At 38.5% G+C, this 23,855-nt stretch overlaps 1 protein-coding gene across 3 annotated transcripts in view; it reads left to right on the top strand.

Annotated features, from left to right (window-relative positions):
- Positions 1 to 23,855, top strand: part of NEK4 (NIMA related kinase 4) — a 55,854-nt gene that overhangs the window by 23,479 nt on the left and 8,520 nt on the right. For all 3 annotated transcript variants that reach the window (XM_089919461.1, XM_022572891.2, XM_089919462.1), the window contains 7 exons: positions 598 to 747; positions 1,302 to 1,451; positions 1,915 to 1,981; positions 2,732 to 2,841; positions 3,965 to 4,053; positions 11,743 to 11,948; positions 12,653 to 12,786. In XM_089919461.1, coding sequence (XP_089775587.1) covers positions 598 to 747; positions 1,302 to 1,451; positions 1,915 to 1,981; positions 2,732 to 2,841; positions 3,965 to 4,053; positions 11,743 to 11,948; positions 12,653 to 12,786 — 906 coding nt within the window. The remainder of the gene's footprint in view (positions 1 to 597; positions 748 to 1,301; positions 1,452 to 1,914; positions 1,982 to 2,731; positions 2,842 to 3,964; positions 4,054 to 11,742; positions 11,949 to 12,652; positions 12,787 to 23,855) is intronic.

The following is a 23,855-nucleotide window of genomic DNA, read 5'->3' as shown; positions in this document are numbered from 1 at the left end:
GTTTCTGAGCATCTAATATGTCCTAGATGTGGTCTTAAGTACTATAGTGCACAACCTCCTCTAATCCTCCAGTAGTCACATGATGGGTGTGACGCATTATACCCATTTATAGATAAGGAAACAGAGGTTCAGGGAGATATGACTCCATCTGAATCCAAGCTCGTGATCTTTTCATGGTGCTTTTTAGAGGGCATCCAAATAACTAATGTTTACTTGGGAAGTATGTGTATATTAAATTGGATTTCATTTAAAACATTTGTTAGTTTTCTGAATTGCAAACCTATTAAAAGTTATAAAAAGATTTTTAAAAAACTAAAGGAACATTGGTAGTTTCAGGTTAATAGCAATCTGAGTAATTTAATTAAAATAATTATTTTTATTTGGGAAAAGAGAAGAAAACCCAGAATATGTAGATAACTGATGCCATCATTGTGTCTTTGCCTGTCAACACTGAAAATAAGCATTCATTTTGAAAAAGACAGCTCCTCCTTCTTTCATTTATAATTTTAGAAGTAGATATGGCAGGTTTGGCTATTTGGAAGTTCAAAAGACTGTTTCATTATTCTATTTTGTTTGTTTCATTTTATTATTTTTAAGGATCAAGTTGCTGGTGAATGTGTTATAGAAAAACAGGACAGAATCCACCCAGCTTTACAGCCACAGAGCTCTGGGTCTGAACCTTTCCTGTCTCAACAGCGGCGGCAGAAGAAAAGAGAACATACTGAGCATAGTGAGGAAAAGAGACAGGTCAGCAGAGATCTCTTTGGAATAAGTCATTGTGCTGCTGCTTGGGAAACAGACTTTAGGAAACTTCATTTCTATTTAGAATGATGTGCTAAAAAGGCACATACATAATGCAAGGAACATATAAAGAAGGGTAGAAATGCTAAATATTAGTTATCAAATGTCAGTGAGTTGGAAGCAGAGTAGGGTTTTATCTTCTCCAGCAAGGATGGACAGCTCATTTTGAGAGTTAAAGGAACAGGCCAAAAAAGGTAAATCTCTGATTCCTCTTATGTCATATTAATGAACAGTTTCGCCCTCAACTTCTGCATAAGATCGTGGCAACCCCTCATTTCTGGAAGTAACTTTCACAGGCACCCTCTCTATAAGCTTCTTAAGTGGTCATTCACTTTTGGCAGAGTTTCTTCCCCTCCGCCCCCTGCCCCCCCGCCCAAATGCAATGTTTTAAAGTTTTTGAGAGGGAATCACTGACAAATACATAGATTTACCGATGGGGGACCTTTGGAGGTAGATGTATGTGACACTGATAATCTCCCTCTCTTTGTTAATTATGGAAGTTCCAAGAGACTCCTCCTCGTCTTTTGCCTTCTCTTTCTACTGTTGGAAAAGTGGATGTCACATCAACACAAAAAGATGCTGAAAACCAAAGTAGAGTGGTCACTGGGTCTGTGAGCAGTTCGAGGAACAGTGAGATATCATCATCAAAGGTTTGTAGGAGTCTATGTTGGATTTTTTTAAGCTTTATTATAAAACTTTTTGGTTGTAAATCCTGCATATATTGTGAAGTTCTATATTAAAACATCTTAGCCCTGCTTTTTGCCAAACACTGGAAAGCGCAAATTTGTGATTCTCAACAGAAGCTTTGATTGAAATGGACAGATTCTGTTGTTTCAGGGCTGGTCACTTCCGGTTAATTAAGGAGACCAAGTGGATTCTGAATGTAGGAAATGCAGAAATACCTACTTGCCCTTCCAAAGATGAGCTCTTCCTAGAAATGAGGGCTGTGATCATCCTAGCTAGGAGTTGTAAGCCTGATGTGAACTGGTTTCAAATGGACACTCCCTTAAAGACCTGTGCAGGGCCTTTCCTGTAGTGCTGGATGATATGTCATGCATTGTAGTATTGTAAGAACAGTGAATAGGAATGGAAGTAACTGACTTTCTTTAAAAGGACCGCCCATTATCAGCAAGAGAGAGGAGGCGACTAAAGCAGTCACAGGAAGAGATCTTCCCCTCAGGTAAAGTTTTTCTCTTTCCTTCATCTATTGGAGGTTATTGGTATGGCTCATGGACATAGCATTGGTACTGATTGTGAGGTGTTAAGAATTTCCAGCATCAGTAATCCATTTGGGAAACCAATTTAGAAGAATTTTTGAAATTTCCTAGTCAAGCCTTTTAAAAAATTGGCATAGTATTGGATCTGGAACTTGTGTTATTAGAGAAAGAGGACTCTAAAAAGAGAGCAAGAGAGCTTTGAGTGACAGTAACTCCTGGGAGATTTCAGACAGGAAAGCAGTCAGGCGAGTGTTTACTTTGTTTCCATGTTCCGAGTCTGTTGGTCAGAGAAGTGCTCTCTTCTCAGGAACAGAGAGAGGAAGCCAGGAGAATGGTACTGCCCTGGGCTGAGGGCTGTGATCATTCCTATTACTATTATCTAAAGACAACATATTCTAGCAGTTTCCATTTATTGAATGCTGACAATGTCTCAAACATTATGCTAAGTATTTTAAGGGCATTATCTCATTTCATATTTTGCAGCGGAGGAGACTGAGGGTCAGAGGGGTTAAGTAACTTGCCCAAGGTCACAGGGCTGGTAGACCTAGACCTGAGATTTGAACTGAGGTGTCAGACACCAGAGTGATGATGAATATGCTGTCTGAGTTCCTTCTAGGCTGGCCCTTGCTGGGGTATCTTCCATAAACTGCAAAGCCCTCTTCTATTGAGGCCAGCCCACCATAAACAACTGCTGCGGGTTGTCACTTTTTCAGGCCCTTCACTGAGGAGAGTTTCTCTGAGTCCAGCGGGGCCAGGGAAACCACAAGAGGAAGGCCACCCTACCCCTGCTCAATGGTTGTCTTCTGACTACAGCGTTGCTCAGGTACATTACATAGTCCTAAGGTAAAAGGTAGACATGTCTACATCTGGCAAGCCTAATAACGGTAAACCTCATAAATGCCAGCTCTATTTATTCCTGGGATAGTGCTGACTTAAGTTACACTTTTCACACTTCTCTGATAAGAAAAAGAACTGGTCAATAATAATTAAAAGGATTTTGTTTCCTTCATTAAGGGGATGGACTTTTCAGGTGCTCTTGTAAACAACTGACAGCCTAGTTAATATCTTTCTTAGGCAGTCTTTTAAACAAGACTTCCAAAGGGCTTCCACTAGGCAACACTTTGCTTATTCTGCTGTGTTAATAATATACCAAACGACCTGGCCAGATTTTAGTCTCACTTGCTGATCCTTCCTTTGTTTCCTGTTTGTGTCAAAGTACCTTACCTTTCCACCCAGGGATAATGTAGGGGCACCATTTGGTGGGTAAATGGATAATTGCAAGTTTTTAACCACGTTCACTTTTTTGTGTAATAATACCCTGGGAATAATTATTCAGTTTTCTGTATTCCAGTTTTTGACATTTCTAGGAGCATATAATTACTTTTTTTAAAAAAGAAACTTCCTGCCCTTGAAAGTAATGAAGATTTTTTTCCTTTAACAGTAGTGTGTGATTTAGTTGCTTCACTAATTAAAATGATGCTCTTTATTTTCAAAAGTTGTAACATTTGTGTGTAATTATATCAGGTAATCCTTTAAAGCATTTAACAATGAGTATCATGAGTGAGCAAACTGAGGTTACTTTTTATTTAGGTGGCATTCTGTCTAGTTTAAAATGCCAACATTCCTTATGGTACCAGCCCTCTGCTTAGAAGTTCAAACACCAGAACTGTTTGTCTGCTCTCCTCTGAAAAGGAAATTTCTTCATAGCTGAGACTTTCCAGGACCTTATAAAACTTCACCTTGATGTTCCTCAGGCTTCACTTATGAACTTCATGGGTGAACTGGGACATTATTTGGTAAAGTAACTTCAATTTTTATATTCATAGTTCTCCTGTTAAATTGGACCTGGGTGCACATTGTGTCTAGGCATTGCATCTAAGATTGTTTCATGTATTATATTCTGGTTGTGTTGTCATGTGGAATTTTGTATTTCCAAACATTAATAGGAAAAGAAACTCACCCATTGTCTCTCTGAGGATGAGTTAAGTTCTTCTGCAAGTTCAACTGATAAATCAAATGGGGATGCCAAAGAAGGGTAAGTTCTTATTTTTCTATCTCCTTTCATAAGCTATTTCTGTTTGAATTAATTTTATTCTAATTTAATTTTATTTTTTTACTTTAAAAATTTTATTGAAGTATAGTTGATTTACAATGTTGTATTAATTTCTGCTGTACAGCAAACTGACTCAGTTATACATATATTCTTTTTCATATTCTCTTCCATTATGGTTTATCACAGGATATTGAATAGAGTTCCCTGTGCTATACAGTTAAGACCTTGCTGTTTATCTGTCATATAAATAATAGTTTGCATCTGCTGATCCCACACTCCCAATACTTCCCTCCCCCACCCCCAACCCCCTTGGAAACCACAAGTCTGTTCCCATGTCTTTGAGTCTCTTTCTGTTTCACAGATATGTCTGTTTGTGTCATACTTTAGATTTCACAAATAAGTGATATCATATGGTATTTGTCTTTCTCTTTCTGACTTACTTTGCTTAGTATGATAACCTCTAGGTCCATCCATGTTGCTGCGAATGGCATGATTTCATTATTTTTAGTGGCTGAGTAATAGTCCATTGTATGTATGTGTATATATATGTATGTGTGTGTATGTGTATCTATCTGTCTATCTCACATCTTTATCCATTCATCTGTCAATGGACATTTAGGTTGTTTCCATGTCTTAGTTATTGTAGACAGTGCTGCTATGAACATAGGGGTGCATGTATCTTTTCGAATTATAGTTTTGTCTGGGTATATGCCTAGGAGTGGAATTGCTGAATCACATGGCAACTCTGTTTTTAGTTTTCTGAGGAACCTCCATACTGTTTTCCATAATGGCTGCACCAATTTACATTCCCACCAACAGTGTAAGAGGGTTCCCTTTTCTCCACATCCTCTCCAGCATTTTTTTTTTTTTTTGCTGTTTCTCCATTTATGTTGCTAACACAATTTTCCTTTTTTTTTTTTAATCTTTATTGGAGTATAATTACTTTACATTGGTGTGTTAGTTTCTGCTTTATATCAAAGTGAATCAGTTATACATATACATATGTTCCCATATCTCTTCCCTCTTGCATCTCCCTCCCTCCCCCACTCCCTATCCCACCCCTCTAGGTGGTCACAAAGCACCAAGCTGATCTCCCTGTGCTATGCGGCTGCTTCCCACTAGCTATCTGTTTTACGTTTGGTAGTGTATATGTGTCCATGCCACTCTCTCGCTTTGTCACAGCTTATCCTTCCCCCTCCCCATATCCTCAAGTCCATTCTCTAGTAGGTCTGTGTCTTTAGTCCTGTCTTACCCCTAGGTTCTTCATGACATTTTTTTTTCTTAAATTCCATATATATATGTTAGCATACGGTATTTGTCTTTCTCTTTCTGACTTACTTCACTCTGTATGACAGACTCTAGGTCCATCCACCTCATTACAAATAGCTCAATTTCGTTTCTTTTTATGGCTGAGTAATATTCCATTGTATAAATGTGCCACATCTTCTTTATCCATTCATCTGATGATGGATGCTTAGGTTGTTTCCATCTCCAGGCTACTGTAAATAGAGCTGCAATGAACATTTTGGTACATGACTCTTTTTGAATTATGGTTTTCTCAGGGTATATGCCCAGTAGTGGAATTGCTGGGTCATATGGTAGTTCTATTTTTAGTTTTTTAAGGAACCTCCATACTGTTCTCCATAGTGGCTGTACCAATTCACGTTCCCACCAGCAGTGCAAGAGTGTTCCCTTTTCTCCACATCCTCTCCAGCATTTATTGTTTCTAGATTTTTTGATGATGGCCATTCTGACTGGTGTGAGATGATATCTCATTGTAGTTTTGATTTGAATTTCTCTAATGATTAATGATGTTGAGCATTCTTTCATGTGTTTGTTGGCAGTCTGTATATCTTCTTTGGAGAAATGACTGTTTAGGTCTTCTGCCTGTTTTTGGATTGGGTTGTTTATTTTTTTGTTATTGAGCTGCATGTGCTGCTTATAAATTTCAGAAATTAATCCTTTGTCAGTTGCTTCATTTGCAAATATTTTCTCCCATTCTGAGGGTTGTCTTTTGGTCTTGTTTATGGTTTCCTTTGCTGTGCAAAAGCTTTTGAGTTTCATTAGGTCCCATTTGTTTATTTTTGTTTTTATTTCCATTTCTCTAGGAGGTGGGTCAAAAAGGATCTTGCTGTGATTTATGTCAGAGTGTTCTGCCTATGTTTTCCTCTAAGAGTTTGATAGTTTCTGGCCTTACATTTAGGTCTTTAACCCATTTTGAGCTTATTTTTGTGTATAGTGTTAGGGAGTGATCTAATCTCATACTTTTACATGTACCTGTCCAGTTTTCCCAGCACCACTTATTGAAGAGGCTGTCCTTTTTCCACTGTACATTCCTGCCTCCTTTATCAAAGATAAGGTGACCATATGTGTGTGGGTTTATCTCTGGGCTTTCTATCCTGTTCCATTGATCTGTCTTTCTGTTTTTGTGCCAGTACCATACTGTCTTGATTACTGTAGCTTTGTAGTATAGTCTGAAGTCAGGGAGCCTGATTCCTCCAGCTCCGTTTTTCATTCTCAAGATTGCTTCGGCCAGGGCTTCCCTGGTGGCACACTGGTTGAGAGTCCGCCTACCGATGCAGGGGACACGGGTTCGTGCCCCAGTCCAGGAAGATCCCACATGCCACGGAGCGGCTGGGCCCGTGAGCCATGACCACTGAGCCTGCGCGTCCGGAGCCTGCGCGTCTGGAGCCTGTGCTCCGCAACGGGAGAGGCCACAACAGTGAGAGGCCGCATACCGCAAAAAAAAAAAAAAAAAAAAGATTGCTTTGGCTATTCGGGGTCTTTTGTGTTTCCATACAAATTGTGAAATTTTTTGTTATAGTTCTCTGAAAAATGCCAGTGGTAGTTTGATAGGGGTTGCATTGAATCTGTAGATTGCTTTGGGTAGCAGAGTCATTTTCACAATGTTGATTCTTCCAATTCAAGAACATGGTATATCTCTCCATCTATTTGTATCATCTTTAAGTTCTTTCATCAGTGTCTTATAATTTTCTGCGTACAGGTCTTTTGTCTCCTTAGGTAGGTTTATTCCTAGATATTTTATTCTTTTTGTTGCAATGGTAAATGGGAGTGTTTTCTTGATTTCACTTTCAGATTTTTCATTGTTAGTGTATAGGAATGCCAGAGATTTCTGTGCATTAATTTTGTATCCTGCTACTTTACCAAGTTCATTGATTGGCTCTAGTAGTTTTCTGGTGGCATCTTTAGGATTCTCTATGTACAGTATCATGTCATCTGCAAAGAGTGACAGCTTTACTTCTTTTCCGATTTGTATTCCTTTTATTTCCTTTTCTTCTCTGATTGCTGTGGCTAAAACTTCCAAAACTATGTTGAATAAGAGTGGTGAGAGTGGGCAACCTTGTCTTGTTCCTGATCTCAGTGGAAAGGCTTTCAGTTTTTCACCATTGAGGACGATGTTGGCTGTGGGTTTGTCATATATGGCCTTTATTATGTTGAGGAAAGTTCCATCTATGCCTACTTTCTTCAGGGTTTTTATCATAAATGGGTGTTGAATTTTGTTGAAAGCTTTCTCTGCATCTATTGAGATGATCATATGGTTTTTCTCCTTTAGTTTGTTAATATGGTGTATCATGTTGATTGATTTGCATATATTGAAGAATCCTTGCATTCCTGGAATAAACTCCACTTGATCATGGTGTATGATCCTTTTACTATGCTGTTGGATTCTGTTTGCTAGTATTTTGTTGAGGATTTTTGCATCTATGTTCATCAGTGATATTGGCCTGTAGTTTTCTTTCTTTGTTACATCCTTGTCTGGTTTTGGTATCAGGGTGATGGTGGCCTTGTAGAATGAGTTTGGGAGTGTTCCTCCCTCTGCTATATTTTGGAAGAGTTTGAGAAGGATAGGTGTTAGCTCTTCTCTAAATGTTTGATAGAATTCGCCTGTGAAGCCATCTGGTCCTGGGCTTTTGTTTGTTGGAAGATTTTTAATCACACTTTCAATTTCAGTGCTTGTGATTGGTCTGTTCATATTTTCTATTTCTTCCTGATTCAGTCTTGACAGGTTGTGCATTTCTAAGAATTTGTCCATTTCTTCTAGGTTGTCCATTTTATTGGCATAGAGTTGCTTGTAGTAATCTCTCATGATCTTTTGTATTTCTGCAGTGTCAGTTGTTACTTCTCCTTTTTCATTTCTAATTCTATTGATTTGAGTCTTCTCCCTTTTTTTCTTGATGAGTCTGGCTAATGGTGTATCAATTTTGTTTATCTTCTCAAAGAACCAGCTTTTAGTTTTATTGATCTTTGCTATCGTTTCCTTCATTTCTTTTTCATTTATTTCTGATCTGATTTTTCTGATTTCTTTCCTTCTGCTAACTTTGGGGTTTTTTTGTTCTTCTTTCTCTAATTGCTTAGGTGCAAGGTTAGGTTGTTTATTCGAGATGTTTCCTGTTTCTTAAGGTAGGATTGTATTGCTATAAACTTCCCTCTTAGAACTGCTTTTATTGCATCCCATAGGTTTTGGGTCGTCCTGTCTCCATTGTCATTTGTTTCTAGGTATTTTTTAATTTCCTCTTTGATTTCTTCAGTGATCACTTCGTTATTAAGTAGTGTATTGTTTAGCCTCCATGTGTTTGTATTTTTTACAGATCTTTTCCTGTAATTGATATCTAGTCTCATAGCGTTGTGGTCGGAAAAGATACTTGATACAATTTCAATTTTCTTAAATTTACCAAGGCTTGATTTGTGACCCAAGATATGATCTATCCTGGAGAATGTTCCATGAGCACTTGAGAAAAATGTGTATTCTGTTGTTTTTGGATGGAATGTCCTATAAATATCAATTAAGTCCATCTTGTTTAATGTATCATTTAAAGCTTGTGTTTCCTTATGTATTTTCATTTTGGATGATCTGTCCATTGGTGAAAGTGGGGTGTTAAAGTCCCCTACTATGAATGTGTTACTGTCAATTTCCCCTCTTATGGCTGTTAGTATTTGCCTTATGTATTGAGGTGCTCCTAGGTTGGGTGCATAAATATTTACAATTGTTATATCTTCTTCTTAGATCGATCCCTTGATCATTATGTAGTGTCCTTCTTTGTCTCTTGTAATAGTCTTTATTTTAAAGTCTATTTTGTCTGATATGAGAATTGCTACTCCAGATTTCTTTTGGTTTCCATTTGCATGGAATATCTTTTTCCATCCCCTTACTTTCAGTCTGTATGTGTCTCTAGGTCTGAAGTGGGTCTCTTGTAGACAGCATATATATGGGTCTTGTTTTTGTATGCATTCAGCCAGTCTGTGTCTTTTGGTGGGAGCATTTAATCCATTTACATTTAAGGTAATTATCGATATGTTTGTTCGTATTCCCATTTTCTTAATTGTTTTGGGTTTGTTATTGTCGGTCTTTTCCTTCTCTTGTGTTTCTTGCCTAGAGAAGTTCCTTTAGCATTTGTTGTAAAGCTGGTTTGGTGGTGCTGAACTCTCTCAGCTTTTGCTTGTCTGTAAAGGTTTTAATTTCTCCATCAAATCTGAATGAGATCCTTGCTGGGTAGAGTAATCTTGGTTGTAGGTTTTTCTCCTTCATCACTTTAAATATGTCCTGCCATTCCCTTCTGGCTTGCAGAGTTTCTGCTGAAAGATCAGCTGTTAACCTTATGGGGATTCCCTTGTGTGTTATTTGTTGTTTTTCCCTTGCTGCTTTTAATATGTTTTCTTTGTATTTAATTTTTGACAGTTTGATTAATATGTGTCTTGGCGTGTTTCTCTTTGGATTTCCAGCATTTATTATTTGTAGACTTTTTAATGATGGCCATTCTGACCCGTGTGAGGTGGTACCTCATTGTAGTTTTGATTTGCATTTCTCTAATAATTAGTGATGTTGAACATCTTTTCTTGTGCCTATTGGCCATCTTTGTGTCTTCTTTGGAGAAATGTCTATTTAGGTCTTCTGCCCATTTTTTGATTGGGTTGTTTTATGTTGTTGTTATTGAATTGTATGAGCTGTTTTTATATTTTGGAAATTAATCCCTTGTCAGTTGCATAGTTTGCAAATATTTTCTCCCAGTCTGTAGGTTATCTTTTCATTTTTTTTTATGGTTTCTGTTGCTGTGCAAAAGCTTATAAGCTTGATTAGGTCCCATTTGTTTATGAATTAATTTTAAATGTACATTTATAGTAGCATTCAGACCTGTAGTACTGTCATTGATAACATTGTAAATGGTTTTTGGTATATGCAAGAGCTAAAATTCTCTTTTAATGAACACATCTGATTTTCATTCAGAATTCTTATAAAATGTCTTCTTAGATCTGTGGGTTTATAGTTTTCATTGGTGGAAACATTTTCGCCATTATTTCTTCAAGTATTTTTTTGGACCCCCTCCTGCCCTCCTAAGGATTCTGATTACATGTATATTAGATTGCTTAAAGTTATCCCACAGGTCACTAATCATATTCTTTTTTTTCTTTAGCCTTTTTTTCTCTGTTCCTTTTTTTTTTTTTTCTGGCCACACGGTGTGGCTTGTGGGATCTTAGTTCCCCGACCAGGGAATGAACCCATGCCCTCGGCAGTGAAAGCATGGAGTCCTAACCACAAGACTGCCAGGGAATTCCCATCTGTTCCATTTTTTTGTAGATTCTATTGCTGTATCTTTGAGTTCACTAATCTTTTCTCCTGCAGTATCTAATTTGTTAATCCCATCCCACATATTCAACACATTGTACTTATCATTTGTAGTTCAATTTGGGTCCTTTTTATATCTTCATTGCCTCTCCTTAACATGTTGGTGTTTCCTTTACCTTGGTCATATGGAATATATGTTTAATAACCATTTTAATGTCCTTATTTACTAATTCTGTCACTTGTATTACTTCTGGATCTATTTCTATTAACTTATTTTTTTCTCTTCATAATTGTGTGCTATTTTCCTGCTTTGCATTTCTGCTATTTTTTTTTTTTTTTTTTTTTTTTTTTTTACGGTACGCGGGCCTCTCACTGTTGTGGCCTCTCCCGTTGCGGAGTACAGGCTCCGGACGCGCAGGCCCAGCAGCCATGGCTCAGAGGCCCAGCCGCTCCGCGGCATGTGGGATCTTCCCGGACCGGGTCACAAACCCACGCCCCTGCATCGGCAGGCGGACTCTCAACCACTGCGCCACCAGGGAAGCCCTCATGCCTGGTATTTTTGACGTGATGCCAGACATTGTCAATTTTATCCCATTAATTGCTGATATTTTTATATTTCTTTAAATATTCTTGAACTTTGTACTTGGATATAGTTAAGTTACTTAGAAATAGTTGGGCGGAATTTATACGCAAAACCTGGGACCTTGTCTTTCTCGCTCTCTCCTTTCCAAGATTCTTCTTTCACTTTCTGCTGGCAGTGGTGGTCTCGAACTCTGTCCTTTGGTTTTTCAGGCAAGAAAGACTGTGGGTTTTCTGTTGTACTTCAGCTGCCTATGGCTTGCCTTTAGGCTAAAGGTGTTGACTCTCCTCCAGAATCTGCTTGCAAATTTTGTACATTCTTCATTGCCCTCACATAGTTGATTTTTGTATTTTGTCCAAAGTTTATACTTATTTGTGGAAGGGTTCTTTCTGTAGGAACTTACTTGCTTACTAGAAAGCAGAACTTCCTAAAGGTTGTTTTGTATCTAATTTCTAATGAAAAATTCTCATGAAGCCAATTAATAACAAGAGAATTTTTTCTTTTCCAGGAAAGGTCATACAAATGAAATGAGTGACTTGGTACAATTGATGACACAGACCCTGAATTTGGACTCTAAAGAGAGCTATGAAGATCTCCCGGTACCAGAGCCAGTGTCAGAATTTAAACTTCATCGAAAGTATCGGGACACACTGATACTTCATGGGAAAGTTGCAGAGGAGGCGGAGGAACTCCGTTTTAAAGAGCTACCTTCAGGTGGTCAGTTTATTGTTTTACACCAAGCTGGAGAGCATATGTTTACTGGAGAAATGTATCAAACTAAGGAGCTTAATGCTTGCAAATATTTTTGGTTTTTTAAATTATTTCATTTGGATATCTTCATAAAAAAATATATCTTATTTTATGTAACAGTTGCATTCCTGAAAAGTTGAATGAAAATTGATTTTTAAAAATAAATGTAAATAAATACATGTTTGGAATTTTTCATGTGGACTTTCTTCAAATTAGACAATTTGTAGTTTTTAGATTTAGGAGATGGTGATGAGACATGAAGCGTAAGTTCATATATACATTTTAGTCATTAAAAATACATTAACTCTTGGGCTTCCCTGATGGCACAGTGGTTGAGAGTCCGCCTGCCGATGCAGGGGACACGGGTTTGTGCCCCGGTCCGGGAAGATCCCACATGCCGCAGAGCGGCTGGGCTCGTGAGCCATGGCTGCTGAGCCTGCGCGTCCAGAGCCTGTGCTCCGCAACGGGAGAGGCCACAGCAGTGAGAGGCCCGCGTGCCGCAAAAAAAACAAAACAAAACATGAACTCTTAAACTAAACTCTTGTCAAAGTGAAAAGAATCTTAACATGACAAGATTACCAGGAAAAAAAAAGAAAAAAAAATTGTGTTCTTCTTGCTGCAGTGGTGAAAGTGTTTACTTTTTCCCTGTTGTTGTTATTGCTTTTTAGCTATCGTGCCAGGTTCTGAAAAACTCAGAAGAATAGTTGAAGTCTTGAGAGCTGATGTAATTCGGGGCCTGGGGATTCAGCTTTTAGAGCAGGTGTATGATATTTTGGAAGAGGAGGATGAACTGGAAAGAGAGGTGAGTGTCCTATTAGCTGTGTCAGCTGCTTATGCTATGGAATTTTTTTAATGGCCTTTTGAAATATAATTAACATACCATACATTTTACCCATTTTAAGTATATAATTCAGTGGTTTTTAATATGTTCACAGAGTTGTACAACCATCACCACATCAATGTTAGAACATTTAATTATCCCGAAAAGAAACCCTGTACTCACTGTCACTCCCCATTGTCCTATAGGCCTTTCACCCCTAAGCAACCACTAATATTTCTGTCTCTATATCTGCCTATTCTGAACATTTCATTTAAATAGAGTTGTGCAGAACTATGTGGTCTTTTGTGACTGATATCTTTCATTTAGCGTATGTTTTCAAGATTCATCCATGTTGTAGGGCATGTCATGTACTTCATTCTTTTATAAGACTGAATAGTATTCCATTGTATGGCTATACCACATTTTGTTTATCTATTCACCACCTGATAGGTTGTTTCTACTTTTTAAAAAATTTATTTATTTGTTTATTTTTGGCTGCATTGGGTGTTCATTGCTGCGCGCGGGCTTTCTCTAGTTACGGAGAGCGGGGGCTACTCTTCGTTGCGGTGCACAGGCTTCTCGTTGCGGTGGCTTCTCTTATTGTGGAGCATGGGCTCTAGGCACGCAGGCTTCAGTAGGTGTGGCGTGTGGACTCAGTAGTTGTGGCTCGCGGGCTCTAGAGCGCAGGCTCAGTAGTTGTGGTGCACAGGCTTAGTTGCTCTGTGGCTTGTGGGATCTTCCTGGATCAGGGCTCAAACCTGTGTCCCCTGCATTGACAGGCGGATTCTTAAGCACTGCGCCAGCAGGGAAGCCCTGCTAAGTGTTTTTATCATGAAAAGGTGTTGGGTTTGTCAAATGCTTTCTATTTAGATGATCATGTAGTTTTCGTTTTTTATTCTGTGGATATGGTGTGTTGCATTAATTGGTTTTTGGATGTTAAATCATCCTTGTATTCCTGAGATAAATCCCACTTGGTCATGGTGTATACTGCTTCTTATATGTTGCTAGAGTCATGTTTCTAGTATTTTGTTGAGCGTTTTTGTGTCTGTGTTCACATGAGATATTGGTCTTCAGTTTTCTTTTCTTGTGATATTTTTATTGGTTTTGTTATCAGGATAATACTGGCCTCAGAATGAGTTGGGGAGTTTCCCTCATCTTTCTTGGGAAGAATTAGTGAAGAACTGGTATTAATTCTTCTTGAAATGTTTGCTAGAATTCACCAATGAAGGCATCTGGGCGGGCCTGAGCTTTTCTTTGTGGGTAGTTTTTTGATAATAAATTCCGTGTCTTTACTTACTATATTCAGATTATTTGTTCTTCTCTTTCTAAAATTTCTGTCTTTCTAGGAATTTGTCCATTTCAACTAAGTTATCTAATTGGCATATAATTTTTTTTTTAATTTTTGAATTTTATTTTATTTTTTTATATAGCAGGTTCTTATTAGTCATCAATTTTATACACATCAGAGTATACATGTCAATCCCAATCACCCAGTTCATCACACCACCACCCCCACCCCCCTGCCACTTTCCCCCCTTGGTGTCCATACGTTTGTTCTCTACATCTGTGTCTCAATTTCTGCCCTGCAAACCAGTTCATCTGTACCATTTTTCTAGGTTCCACATATATGCGTTAATATACAATATTTGTTTTTCTCTTTCTGACTCACTTCACTCTGTATGACAGTCTCTAGATCCATCCATGGCTCAACAAATTACCCAATTTTGTTCCTTTTTATGGCTGAGTAATATTCCATTGTATATATATACCACATCTTCTTTATCCATTCGTCTGTCGATGGGCATTTAGGTTGCTTCCATGACCTGGCTATTGTAAATAGTACTGCAATGAACATTGAGGTGCATGTGTCTTTTTGAATTATGGTTTTCCCTGGGTATATGCCCAGTAGTGGTATTGCTGGATAATATGGTAATTCTATTTTTAGTTTTTTTTGTTTTTTTTTTTTGCGGTATGCGGGCCTCTCACTGTTGTGGCCTCTCCTGTTGTGGAGCACAGGCTCCGGACGCGCAGGCTTAGCGGCCATGGCTCATGGGCCTAGCCGCTCCGCAGCATGTGGGATTTTCCCGGACCGGGGCACGAACCCGTGTCCCCTGCATCGGCAGGCAGACTCTCAACCATTGCACCACCAGGGAAGCCCTGTTTATATATATTGGAGATTAATCCTTTGTCCGTTGGTTCGTTTGCAAATATTTTCTCCCATTCTGAAGGCTGTCTTTTTGTCTTGTTTATGGTTTCCTTTGCTGTGCAAAAACTTTGTAGTATCGTTAGGTTCCATTTGTTTATTTTTATTTTTATATCCATTACTCTAGGAGGTGGATCAAAAAAGATCTTGCTGTGATTTATGTCAAAGAGTGTTCTTCCTGTGTTTTCCTCTAAGAGTTTTATAGTGTCCGGTCTTACATTTAGGTCTCTAATCCATTTTGAGTTTATTTTTGTGCATGGTGTTAGGGAGTGTTCTAATTTCATTCTTTTACATGTAGCTGTCCAGTTTTCCCAGCACCACTTATTGAAGAGGCTGTCTTTTCTCCATTGTATATCCTTGCCTCCTTTGTCATAGATTAGTTGACCATAGGTGTGTGGGTTTCTCTCTGGGCTTTCTATCTTGTTCCATTGATCTGTATTTCTGTTTTTGTGCCAGTACCATATTGTCTTGATTACTGTAGCTTTGTAGTATAGTCTGAAGTCAGGGAGTCTGATTCCTCCAGCTCCGTTTTTTTCCCTCAAGACTGCTTTGGCTATTTGGAGTCTTTTGTGTCTCCATACAAATTTTAAGATTTTTTTGTTCTAGTTCCATAAAAAATGCCATTGGTAATTTGATAGGGATTGCATTGAATCTGCAGATTGCTTTGGGTAATATACTCATTTTCACAATGTTGATTCTTCCAATCCAAGAACATGGTATATCTCTCCATCTGTTGGTATCGTCTTTAATTTCTTTCATCAGTGTCTTATAGTTTTCTGCATACAGGTCTTTTGTCTCCCTAGGTAGGTTTATTCCTAGGTGTTTTATGCTTTTTGTTGCAGTGGTAAATGGGAGTGTTTCCTTAATTTCTCTTTCAGATTTTTCATCATTAGTGTATAGGAATGCGAGAGATTTCTGTGCATTAATTTTGTATCCTGCAACTTTACCAAATTCATTGATTGGCTCTAGTAGTTTTCTGGTGGCATCTTTAGGATTCTCTATGTATAGTATCATGTCATCTGCAAACAGTAACAGTTTTACTTCTTCTTTTCCAATTTGTATTCCTTTTATTTCTTTTTCTTCTCTGATTGCCGACACTAGGACTTCCAAAACTATGTTGAATAATAGCGGTGAGAGTGGACATCCTCGTCTTGTTCCTGATCTTAGAGGAAATGCTTTCAGTTTTTCACCATTCAGAATGATGTTTGCTGTGGGTTTGTCGTATATGGCCTTTATTATGTTGAAGTAGGTTCCCTCTATGCCCATTTTCTGGAGAGTTTTTATCACAAATGAGTGTTGAATTTTGTCAAAAGCTTTTTCTGCATCTATTGAGGTGATCATATGGTTTTTCTCCTTCAATTTGTTAATATGGTGTATCACATTGACTGATTTACATATATTGAAGAATCCTTGCATCCCTGGGATAAATCCCACTTGAACATGGTGTATGATCCTTTTAATGTGTTGTTGGATTCTGTTTGCTGGTATTTTGTTGAGGATTTTTGCATCTATATTCATCAGTGATATTGGTCTGTAATTTTCTTTTTTTTGTAGTATCTTTCTCTGGTTTTGGTATCAGGGTGATGGTGGCCTCATAGAATGAATTTAGGAGTGTTCCTTCCTCTGCAATTTTTTGGAAGAGTTTGAGAAGGATGGGTGTTAGGTCTTCTCTAAATGTTTGATAGAATTCACCTGTGAAGCCATCTGGTCCTGGACTTTTGCTTGTTGGAAGATTTTTAATCACAGTTTCAATTTCAGTGCTTGTGATTGGTCTGTTTATATTTTCTATTTCTTCTTGGTTCAGTCTTGGAAGGTTATACCTTTCTAAGAATTTGCCCATTTCTTCCAGGTTGTCCACGTTATTGTCATAGAGCTGCTTGTAGTAGTCTCTTAGGATGCTTTGTATTTCTTTGGTGTCTGTTGTAACTTCTTTTTCATTTCTAATTTTATTGATTTGAGTCCTCTCCCTCTTTTTCTTGATGAGTCTGGCTAATGGTTTATCAATTTTGTTTATCTTCTCAAAGAACCAGCTTTTAGTTTTATTGATCTTTGCTATTGTTTTCTTTGTTTCTATTTATTTCTGCTCTGATCTTTATGATTTCTTTCCTTCTGCTAACTTTGGGTTTTGTTTGTTCTTCTTTCTCTAGTTTCTTTAGGTGTAAGGTTAGATTGTTTATTTGAGATTTTTCTTGTTTCTTGAGGTAGGCTTGTATAGCTATAAACTTCCCTCTTAGAACTGCTTTTGCTGCATCCCATAGGTTTTGGATCATTGTGTTTTCATTATCATTTGTCTTTAGGTATTTTTTGATTTCCTTTTTGATTTCTTCAGTGATCTGTTGGTTATTTAGTAACATATTGTTCAGCCTCCATGTTTGTGTTTTTTATGACTTTTTCCCTGTAATTCATTTCTAATCTCATAGCATTGTGGTCAGAAAAGATGCTTGATATGATTTCAGTTTTCTTAAATTTACTGAGGCTTTATTTGTGACCCAAGATGTGATCTATCCTGGAGAATGTTCTATGCACACATGAGAAGAAAGTGTAATCTGCTGTTTTTGGATGGAATGTCCTATAAAGAGCAATTAAATCTATCTGGTCTATTGTGTCATTTAAAGCATGTGTTTCGTTATTTATTTTCATTTTGGATGATCTGTCCATTGGTTTAAGTGAGGTGTCAAAGTCCCCCACTATTATTGTGTTACTGTCGATTTCCTCTTTTATAGTTGTTAGCAGTTGCCTTATGTATTGAGGTGCTCCTATGTTGGGTGCATGTATATTTATAATTGTTATATCTTCTTGGATTGATCCCTTGGTCATTATTTAGTGTCTTTCCTTGTCTCTTGTAACATTCTTTATTTTAAAGTCTATTTTATCTGATATGAGTATTGCTACTCCAGCCTTCTTTTGATTTCCATTTGCATGGAATATGTTTTTACATCCCCTCACTTTCAGTCTGTATGTGTCCCTAGGTCTGAAGTGGGTCTCTTGTAGACAGCATATATATGGGTCTTGTTTTTGTATCCATTCAGCGAGCCTGTGTCTTTTGGTTGGAGCATTTAATCCATTTATGTTTAAGGTAATTATCGATATGTATGTTCCTATGACCATTTTCTTAATTGTTTTGGGTTTGTTTTTGTAGGTCCTTTTCTTCTCTTGTGTTTCCCACTTAGAGCAGTTCCTTTAGCATTTGTTGTAGAGCCGGTTTGGTGGTGCTGAATTCTCTTAGCTTTTGCTTGTCTGTAAAACTTTTGATTTCTCCATCGAATCTGAATGAGATCCTTGCCGGGTAGAGTAATCTTGGTTGTAGGTTCTTCCCTTTCATCTCTTTAAGTATATCATGCCACTCCCTTCTGGCTTGTAGAGTTTCTGCTGAGAAATCAGCTGTTAACCATATGGGAGTTCCTTTGTATGTTATTTGTCGTTTTTCCCTTGTTGCTTTCAATAATTTTTCTTTGTCTTTAATTTTTGCCAATTTGATTACTATGTGTCTCAGTGTTTCTCCTTGGGTTTATCCTTTATGGGACTCTCTGTGCTTCCTGGACTTGGGTGACTATTTCCTTTCCCATGTTAGGGAAGTTTCTGACTGTAATCTCTTCAAGTATTTTCTCAGGTCCTTTCTCTCTCTCTTCTCCTTCTGGGACCCCTATAATGCAAATCTTGTTGCATTTAATGTTGTCCCAGAGGTCTCTTAGGCTGTCTTTATTTCTTTTCATTCTTTTCTCTTTTTTTTTGCAGTACGCGGGCCTCTCACTGTTGTGGCCTCTCCCGTTGCGGAGCACAGGCTCCAGACGCGCAGGCCCAGCGGCCGTGGCTCACAGGCCCAGCTGCTCCGCGGCATGTGGGATCCTCCTGGACCAGGGCACGAACCCGTGTCCCCTGCATTGGCAGGCGGACTCTCAATCACTGTGCCGCTAGGGAAGCCCTCATTCTTTTTTCTTTATTCAGTTCCGCAGCAGTGAATTCCACCATTCTGTCTTCCAGGTCACTTATGTGTTCTGCCTCAGTTATTCTGCTATTGATTCCTTCTAGTGTATTTTTCATTTCAGATATTATGTTGTTAATCTCTGTTTGTTTGTTCTTTAATTCTTCTTGCTCATTGTTAAACATTTCTTGCATTTTCTCGATCTTTGCCTCCATTCTTTTTCTGAGGTCCTGGGTCATCTTCACTATCATTATTCTGAATTCTTTTTCTGGAAGGTTGCCTATCTCCACTTCATTTAGTTGTTTTTCTGGGGTTTTATCTTGTTCCTTCATGTGGTACATAGCCCTCTGCCTTTTCATCTTGTCTATCTTTCTGTGAATGTGGTTTTTGTTCCACAGGCTGCAGCATTGTAGTTCTTCTTGCTTCTGCTGTCTGCCCTCTGGTGGATGAGGATATCTAAGAGGCTTGTGCAAGTTTCCTGATGGGAGGGACTGGTGCTGGGTAGAGCTGGCTGTTGCTTTTGTGGGAAGAGGTCAGTAAAACTTTAATCCACTTGTCTGCTGATGGGTGGGGCTGGGTTCCCTCCCTGTTGGTTGTTTGGCCTGAGGCGACCCAAGACTGGAAGCTATCTGGGCTCTTTGGTGGGGCTAATGGCAGACTCTGGGAGGGCTCATGCCAAGGAGTACTTCCCAGAACTTCTGCTGCCAGTGTCCTTGTCCTCACAGTGAGACACAGCCACCCCCTGCCTCTGCAGGAGACCCTCCAACACTAGCAGGCAGGTCTGGTTCAGTCTCCTATGGGGTCACTGCTCCTTCCCCTGTGTCCCGATGCACACACTACTTTGTGTGTGCCCTCCAAGAGTGGAGTCTCTGTTTCCCCCAGTGCTGTCGAAGTCCTGCAATCAATTCCCAGTAGCCTTCAAAGTCTGATTCTCTAGGAATTCCTCCTCCCATTGCCGGACCCCCATGTTGGGAAGCCTGACGTGGGGTTCAGAACCTTCACTCCAGTGGGTGCACTTCTGTGGTATAAGTGTTCTCCAGTCTGTGAGTCACCCACCCAGCAGTTATGGGATTTGATTTTACTGTGATTGCGCCCCTCCTACCATCTCACTGTGTCTTTGGATGTGGGGTATCTTTTTTGGTGAGTTCCAGTGTCTTCCTGTCAATGATTGTCCAGCAGCTAGTTGTGATTCTGGTGTTCTCACAAGAGGGAGTGAGAGCACGGCCTTCTACTCCGCCATCTTGGTTCAGGGCCCACACACCGGCATACAATTATTAATAGAAATTCTTTTTAATACTTTTTATTTCTGTAAGGTTGGTTGTTTAGGAGCGTATTGTTTAATTTCCACATACATTTGCACAAATATATTACATTTTTCTATTTTATAGGTTTAACAATGTATTATATACATGCTGGATTTTTAAATTATAGTAAAATATACATAACTTCAAATTTAGCATTTTAACCATTTTTAAGTATTTGGTTCAGTGGCCTTAAGTATATTTACATTATTGTGCAAACATCACCACCAACCATCTCCAGAACTTTTTGCATTTTGCAAAACTGAAACTCTGTACCAATTAAACAAGAACAACCCACTTACCCCTCCTACCAGCTCCTGGCAACCACCATTCTAATTTCTGTGTCTATGAATTTAACTACTCTAAGCCTTGATACAAAGCCTGAACACAGCATCTAGAAAAAGTAAAACTCACCTGTAAAGAAAACTTCAGGCCCAGATGGCTTTGCTGGTGAATTCTTCCAATCATCTAAGGAAGAAATAACACAAATCCTACACAAATTCTTTAGAAAACAGAAAAAGAAGGGACATTTCCCATTTCTCCCCATAAGCCCAGAACAACCGTGATACCAAAACCCAACAAGGACACTGCATGAAAAAAACATGAGACCAGTATCTCTCATGAACATCTTAATCATCTAGTATTTTGCTGAAGATTTTTGCATCAGTGGTCATAAGGGATATTAGTGTATATTTTTCTTTTCCTATAGTGTCCCTGTTTGGCCCTAGCACCAGGGCAATGCTGGCCTCATAAATGAGCCAGGAAGTGCTCCTTCCTCATTAACTCTCTGAAGAGTTTGAGAAGGATTGGTATCAGTTCCTGTGCAAATGTTTGGCAGAATTCACCAGCAAAGTTCCAGGGCCTTTCCTTGTTAGGAGGTTTAGGTTACTGATTCAGTCTCCTTGCTAGTTATGGGGATATTCAGATTTTCTATTTCTTTATGATTCAGTTTTGGTAGGTTTTATGTTTCTTGGAATTTGTCCATTTATGCAACTTGTTGGTGTACAATTGTTCATAGTACTTTCTTTCTTTTTTTTTTCGCGTACGCGGGCCTCTCACCGCTGTGGCCTCTCCCGTTGCGGAGCACAGGCTCCGGACACGCAGGCTCAGCGGCCATGGCTCACGGGCCCAGCCGCTCCGCGGCATGTGGGATCCTCCGAGACTGGGGCACGAACCCGCGTCCCCTGCATCGGCAGGCGGACTCTCAACCACTGCACCACCAGGGAAGACCCATAGTACTTTCTTAGAATCCTTTTTATTTCTTTTTATTAGAGTGGTAGTAACGTCCCAAATTCATTTCAGATTTTAGTAATTTGAGTCTTTTTTTTTCTAAGTATAGCTAAAGGTTTGTCAATTTTGTTCATCTTTCTGAAGAACCAACTTTTGCTTTTTTTGATTTTTTTCTATTTTTCTGTTCTCAATTATATTCATCTCAGCTCTAATCTTATTATTTCCTTCCTTCTGCTAGTTTTAGGTTTAATTTGTTCTTTTTTCTATTTCTTTAGGCTGCAAAGTTAGGTTGTTGACTTGAAATCTTTTTTCTTTTTTTTAAAAAAATATTTATTTATTTATTTGGTTGTGTCAGGTCTTAGTTGCGGCATGGTGGGATATTCACTGCCACATGTGGGATCTTTCTTGTGGCATGCGGGATCTTTAGTTGCAGCATGTGAACTCTTAGTTGCAACATGTGAGATCTAGTTTCTGACCAGGGATTGAACCCAGGCCCCCTGCATTGGGAGCGCGGAGTCTTAGCCACTGGACTACCAGGGAAGTCCCCAAATCTTTTTTCTTTTTTAACATAAGCATTTATAGCTATAAATTACCCCCTTAGCACTGCTTTTGCTGCATCTCATAAGTTTTGGTTATATTGTTCTCATTTTCATTTGTCTCTCAATATCTTAAATTTCCCTTGTGATTTCTTCTTTGGTGCATTGGAGTGTGTTATTTAATTTCCATAAATGTGTGAATATTCTAGTTTCCTTCTGTCATTGATTTCTAACTTCATCCTGTTGTGGTCAGAGAAGATACTTTGTATGTTCTTTTTAATCTATTGAGACTTAGTTTGTGGCCTAACATACATATCTCTTCTGGAAAGTGTTTCATGTACACTTGAGAAGGGTGTGTATCCTATTATTGTTGGGTAGAGTATTCCCTATATGTCTGTTAGATCTAGTTAGTTTTTGCATTGTTCAACTCCTCTGTTTTCGTATCTTCTGTCTGGTTGTCTTATCCATTATTGGGAGTGTGAAGTTTCCAACTATTATTTGTAGAACTGTCTATTTTTTCCTTTAATTCTGTCAAATTTGGCGTCAGATATTTTGATGGTCTGTTATTAGGTGCATAAACGTTTATAATTATTATATCTTCCTGCTGTATTGATCCTTTTGTTAATGTATAATGTCATTGTGTCTTGTAACCTTTTTTGTCTTCAAGTCTGTTTTGTCTGATATTAGTATAGTCACCCCTGCTCTCTTTTGGTTACTATTTGCATGGGATATCTTTTTCAGTCCTTTCATTTTCAATCTGTTTTGGATCTAAAGTCTCTTGTAGAAAGCATATAGTTCTTTAAAAAATTAATTAATTATATTTTTGGCTGCCTTGGGTCTTTGTTGCTATGCGCGAGCTTTCTCTAGTTGCGACGAGTGGGGGCTGCTCTTCGTTGCGGTGCGTGGGCTTCTCATTGTGGTGGCTTTTCTTGTTGCGGAGCACAGGCTTTAGGTGCATGGGCTTCAGTAGTTGTGGCACACGGGCTCGGTAGTTGCAGCTCACAGGCTCTAGAGCCCCGGCTCAGTAGTTGTGGCACACGGGCTTTGTTGCTCCGCAGCATGTGGGATCTGCCCAGACCAGGGCTCGAACCATGTCCCCTGCATTGGCAGGTGGATTCTTAACTACTGCGCCACCAGGGAAGCCCCAGAAAGCATATAGTTTTGTTAACAATTCTGCCAATTTCCGTCTTTGTGATTGGAGAGTTTAATTCATTTACACTTAAGCAATTACTGATAAGGAGGAACTTCCATTATTTTGCTGTTTGTTTTCTCTATGCTTTATAGCTTTTTCTGTCCCTAATACCCTGTATTACTGCCTTCTTTTATGTTTAGTACTTCTTTTTTTTTGTAGTGAAACATTTTAATTCCCTTTTCATTTCCTTTAGTGTATATTCTATAACTATTTTCTTTGAGGTTATCATGGAGATTACATTTAACATCCTAGTTTTAATACTCAAATCTGAATTTATACCAGCTTAACTTAAAAAATCTGCTGCTTTAAAGCTCTGTCTTCACCCCTTTTGGCTATTGATGTCACAGAATTACATCTTTATGTATTGTGTAACCAAAAACATAAACTAGTAATTGGTTTTTTTTTTAATGCATTAGTCTCTTAAATTTTGAAGAAAACAAAATGTGGAACAAACCAAAGTTATATTAGTATTAGACTAATAATTTTTTAGACTAATAATTTTTTAGTGTCTTAAATCACGTAGAAAATAAAAAATGGAATTACAAACCATTGTTATAACACTAGCTTTGATAATTGCCCATGTATTTACCTTTACTGAGATCTTTATTTCTTCATACAGCTTTGAGTTACTGTCTAGTATGCTTTCATATCTGCCAGCATGACTTCC

The sequence above is a fragment of the Delphinapterus leucas genome, chromosome 10 (genome assembly GCF_059928025.1).
Source record: "Delphinapterus leucas isolate spDelLeu-1000000601 "Yukka" chromosome 10, BTC_Dleu_Yukka2, whole genome shotgun sequence".
Lineage (NCBI taxonomy): Eukaryota > Metazoa > Chordata > Mammalia > Artiodactyla > Monodontidae > Delphinapterus > Delphinapterus leucas.
The sequence above is the reverse complement of the archived record's forward strand: the minus strand, read 5'-3'. Positions and strand labels throughout refer to the sequence as shown.